General features: G+C 43.4%; 1 protein-coding gene across 1 annotated transcript; it reads right to left on the reverse strand.

Annotated features, from left to right (window-relative positions):
- Window positions 1-64: 64 nt before the first annotated feature.
- On the reverse strand, window positions 65-2,704 carry PHALS_07235 (Spindle associated; the record flags this gene model as incomplete). The annotated part of the gene is made up of 1 exon (XM_024720664.1): window positions 65-2,704. One exon carries the CDS (start codon window positions 2,702-2,704, stop codon window positions 65-67), a length of 2,640 nt encoding a protein of 879 aa, XP_024585841.1.
- Between the last annotated feature and the right edge of the window lie 2,956 nt (window positions 2,705-5,660).

Below are 5,660 nucleotides of genomic sequence, written 5' to 3' on the forward strand. Positions count from 1 at the left end.
GTGATTTGCATCACTGTGATATATCACTGACCCACTGGGAAAACTCATTCGGGTCAGCGTGACTTCAGGTGTACACCAGATGCATCCGGCTGCTTGCGTCCTTAAATGAATCAGTCGAATTTATCTCAGGGCCACGAACGATAGGACTAGTCTCCCAGCGTTTGTACGTCTCTGTGATCATGTATTGTGTCTGCTCCAGCTGCTCGAGCAACGTCTGCTTAGCGTCACCGAACTCCACACGTCGTTTTAGCTGTTGAGCGTACTTGATCACAGTAGCTTTGTACTTCTCAATGTCCTTGTCTCGTCCACTGATAGCATTTTTGTACAGTTTGATCGCCTTCAACAGCTCCTTGTTCTCGCGAACTGCATTCATATACTGTTTGCGTGCATGCTCAGTCGAGCGCCGGCGTTCATGAACTTCTTCAATTAACAAACGATTGCTCTCTTCCAGATCGTGGTAGTCACGATCTGATACTTTGCAAAAACTCTTTTGCTTCTGCTTCAATGCCTTTAATTCGCTTGATGCCTGGGAAAGTGCCTTATGTGCTTCTGTAGCTTTCGTTTGTAGGTAAAGAATTTCCTTTTCAAGCAATTTCCGCTCATCTTCTCTCTCTGCACGCAGTTCTTCATACCGAAGAGACCAAGATTTCTCCAAATTTTGGTTCGCATCCTTCGCATGGACTGATGAGCGTTGAAAAACTTCTAACTTGCTTTGACTGATACATAGCTGAGATGATAATCGCTCAAGCTTGGAATTAATCAGCGACACGTGTTGTGTCCAGCGTGTATGCAGCGCTAAAGTCTTGGTCTTAAACTCTTCTTTAAACGATGAGATGATCGCATGCACCAAACTGACCATAGACTGGTGACGACCTTCCTTTATAACCTGACGACTAGTAAAGAGAGAGCACAACTCCACCTTGACGGAATCAAGCTCTCGCTGGGCCGACTCTTTATCATCTTTTGATGCAGAAGCCGCTCGTATAGCTTCCTCTGCGCGTCGCCGTTCGTCATCCAATTGTTGTAACAGAGAAATCTTTTCAGAAGCAAACTGCTGTTGCCATTGCTCTTGAGCTATTAAGCTTGTCGATGATTTAGCGGAAGCTGCATCTGCCAGCTGCTTTTCTAACTCCTGTACACGAGCTGCCCGTCGTGTCAACTCTTCGTTGCAGCCAGCAAGTTGATTCTGATACGCTTGCACTTGAGCAGATTGTATTTTGAGTTCCTGCTCGTATGCTAAAACATGTTCGCGCTGTTCTTGAGCATTTGCTGCTTCATTGGAGAACCTCTCCTCACTATCATGAACCTTTCGCTCCATGGTGTCAAGATCTGATTGAAAGTACGACAACTCCGACCGCAACCGTCGATTGTCCTCTTCTATAGCTTGGCGATCTTTTTCCAACACCCCAAGCCGAGCATCTAGAGTTTGCTGGCAACGAGATTCAGCCAACTCACAATGTTGTTGCATTCGACGAGCCTCAGTCTCCGCATATTCTAATCGACTTTCTAGTGTTTGAATGGTTAAGTCGTATTCCGTCTCTCGTTTACGAAACTGATGTAGCTCAGACTCTAGCAGATGTATTGAGTCCAAAGCTAATTCTTTATCAGCTTTATAACTCTCAAGTGATTTCGTTTGCTCCTCACATGATGCAGTTAGCTTAACATTCTGTAAACGCAATCGCTCGGAATCTCCAGCGAGCTGATGCTTTTCTTTCGTCATGCGATCTATCTCTGCCTGCAATCTCACTCGCTCCTGTTTGATGCTTTCTATCTCCATAACAAGTCGTTCCTTTTCAAAGTGAGCCTTTTCACGATCTGTCAAAAGTCTCGTATGTTCCGCACGATAGTTTTCACTCTCTCGCTGTAACTGCTCCATTTGATGTTGCACCTGTTGCTCCATTCTCTTCATTTTGGACTGATACCGAACATCCAGCGTTTGTTTCTCCTGTCTCAATGTCTCAACTTGCACTTGAAGCACCGTAGTCTGCTCTTCAAGCTGTTTACTCACAATTTTCCAATGCTCTGCTTCGGCAGCGATCTTGGCATTCGCTAACTCAACCTGATGCATATTTTGCTCTTCTCGCTGACTTCGCAGCTCGATTTCTCGATCTCTTCGCGAATTTGCATCCTGTAATTCTTGTAACTGAGTCGTAAGTGTTGCCACGACTTCATTCTGTCTCTGTAGCTCAAGCTCAAGATCCTGAATCTTCAATTGGCTCTGATTTTCATTGTAAAGCGCTCGATCGAGTTGTGCTCGTATCTTCTCAACTATCTCGGCGTCAGCGCCACGTCTCGCTTCCAGTTGAAAGTGCAACTGGGCTTCAGCTTCTTGCTGGGCTTCTTCTCTAGCTCGAGCAGCTGCTGCTTGGGCCTCATGAAGCTGTGCGTTAAGCATATCAATAGCTTCCGTAGCGCGAATCATACTAAAGTTACGCTGTCGAAGCTCATGATCACGTTCTTCTAATGTAATCCGCAGCTGTGCTAGCTCGCTCTCTAATTCCTCGCTACAAAAGTCTGTGCCTTGTTTCATACGCAGCAATCGTTCTTCCAAAAAGTTAATACGTAGCGCTTGATTAAAGTTGTCCATACGCAAACGCTCATGCTCTGCTTCCTGTTCACGCAGAAGCGTTGAGTGGTCATGAGTGGGTGTCATGGACATTCTGCCTCCGAAGTCGCTTTCGCGCGTTTGCTGTGGGGTCTGCATTGCAAAATGACTTTTGGTTATTCATACGTGAGGTTTCGCGCGCGAATTTTATTTCTTCCACATTTGGTTTCGCGCGCGAATTTCATTCTACCAGTTTCTATCACATTTGTGTGGACGGTGGGACCAAACTTTCTTTTTAGCCGGACTAATACAAGCCGGACTAAAAGTAGATGACATAAATTTATCAATATGTATACAATTGTATCACATACCGACGATTCGACCACAAATTAGTTACTAAATTGTATATTTTGCGGACCAAACATCTAAAAATTGCTTCAGTGTACTGAGAAAAGTATCTCAAATGGTAGAATTAAGTGATCAAGTTTTCCATTAAACAGCATACAGGACTAGAGGAATTTAGGATATCAGATTCACAAAAACAAAGGTATGGTGATTCTTTTGCTGAAAATCATAAAATGCAAGAGCATATCAATTTCGACTGTTACGTTAGCTCCTTTGATGTTTTATTTCTTAACATGACCAGAGAAGATATTGGTTCCGCGTCTTGGTAATGCCCTTTATGCCCGTCCTCTGTGGAATGTAAACGCGAACTGAAGCACCCCTGTGTGTGGTGCCACGATCACTTGGTAATGCCCTTTGAGCCCGTCCTCTGTGTAATTTTAACGCGGACTGAAGCACCCCTGAGTGTGGTGTCACGATCACTCTTTTGGTAAAAATTGCTGTCTATCCGACGACTTATCTCTGAATAGAACATTAGATGCTCACCTTTCTCGCCCTTGGTGAACAGAACATGCTAAATAAGCCTCATGATCATAAAGGATGCAGTCCCTTGCCAACTCCGGGTGTATGCGTCAAGAAATACGAGGAGTTATGCGATATCGGCAGAGTACAGGCAATCCATTCGTATTGGTTGTGTGAGTAAACGCATATTCAATCCGGTAGGCAAGCCTGGCTTTGATTTTTGAACACCATAGCATTATCATCACGAAAATGGTGTTGTTGATCGCAGCAGGACGAATATTTGTCAATCGTTAGCAAAGGCCACAGGGTTGATGAAGCTGGAAGTATTTTTACAAAGCCAAAATGAAGTTTATGCGAACGTTGTTCCAGGTGCTTGATACAGGTAGGACGTGTCCTTATAATGACGAATCGTACTGATTGCGTTGTGGAGGATGTTTCAAAGCACATGCACTGCACGAACGCGGTGCTGTAGTAACATACCCCTGCTCATAATGTCCAGAAAACTGTGCCTCTCAAAAGATCTATAGGCTAATTCAGCTCATGCCTCGCGTGATTTGTAGCATTGTTAGAATTCGTCTGAGCAGCCGAATAAAGCAGGACGAACTGATAGCGAGGAAAGTCGTTTAAGATTAGATATGGTCGCGCGATACGATTTTATCCCAGGTATAGCTAGGCTGGAATGCCCACGAGCACTGTTAGCCAACAACAAGACTTCGCTAACGTTTGATATCTAGTGAGTTATGATCCCACCTTTGCTAGCAAGCGGAGGCGCTTTTGAAGCGTGGACAAAACCTTAATTTTGTCCGGGATAGTTGGAAGAAATACTGCTTCTGGTTGTAAGCAAAGCCCAGAATGTAAGTTCCACAGTCTCTACGGATATCAATGGAGAAACATACATAAAGTCTTACGAAAACATATCTGTGTAAAAAGAATTCGACCGTATGGCGCGACCCCAAAAATAACCCTATTATAACAAAAATAAGATGTTTGGAGCCGCGGTCCTCAATCAAAACATCTTCAGAAGGCAGGTGACTGTAAGTCACGCGTAGTAGGGCCTGGTATCGATTTTATTAAGGAATAGTCACATAGAAGACTTAGCGGAGGCAGTAACACCGAGCGACGCGCCCGTCGAAGGAAGCTTCGGAGTCTTCCGGTTTTCGGCAAACAATTGTATACTCTCGTGGTTGGAGTTACTGTTGTAGTACCAGGCGATATTTACTGACTGAGGAAGAAACTATGGTAGTGCTTGGTGAGATATCATCAAGATGGTACCGATAAAACCAGAGGAGGAGAGGATGTGACTATCCAGATACGCTAACCACTGGAAACACACGGTAATTGCTGTGTACAATAGATTGAAAGACCACTTCCAGCAAATACACTATTTTATTTTTTTGGCGAACGAATATCATAATGTTTCTAAATTAATCCGCCACGAGTGAATATTCAGGATCATGACGTACATGACAAAGTGACCTGATTTTTAAATTCGAACATTGCGCAACACAATGATGGCTTCTACGAAAGGAAGAGTGCGATGTAATGGCATTTTCATGCAAAATATAAAGCAAAGTTGGTGACAATATACTTCCTCGATCGGCGCAGATTTTTATGTATAAGCAAACAGGAAGCGGTTAATTTTAAACTCTTTTATGCATAAAGCGCTCCTGACTCAGTAGGGAATAACTTATTCTGCACGCGAGTAGGTGTTATTTCCTCTTTACAACAACTACTGTATTTATGATGCTAGAGACTGGTTAATCATTCTGGAAGCGCTGTACAATGGATTTGAGGCATTTAATTGTTCACTCACACATCAGGTCACGCATATGAAGAGACCTTGTCGGCGATGCATTTGCTAATATACATGAGTAAAAGCCAGAAAGAAGAACATTGTTATACAATTATGTGTGTGATCAAGCACTGACGCTTTACTGAGCAGTTCACCGATGTATACAAATGTTTATGCGCTGACAATATATCTTATGGTTAGATTCGATTTTCCATCGCCCCTTTTTTAATAGAACTCACGAACGTAATCAGTACACTTGTGCAACCATATCAGAAATTTATAACACGGTATATGCTGCGATATTGAGCAGTGATACTTTTGGTACGCTCTAACTACATAGAGCTGCATTTGCATGCTTACTTTGTTAATGAGTATTCACTAAAATCTTGAGCCTTGTTGCAGTCGTGGTCATTACACTGATCAAGTATGCGATCATGATGACAAACGCATCACCAGCGA

The sequence above is a fragment of the Plasmopara halstedii genome (genome assembly GCF_900000015.1).
Source record: "Plasmopara halstedii genome assembly, contig: Scaffold_3073, whole genome shotgun sequence".
Taxonomy (NCBI): domain Eukaryota; phylum Oomycota; class Peronosporomycetes; order Peronosporales; family Peronosporaceae; genus Plasmopara; species Plasmopara halstedii.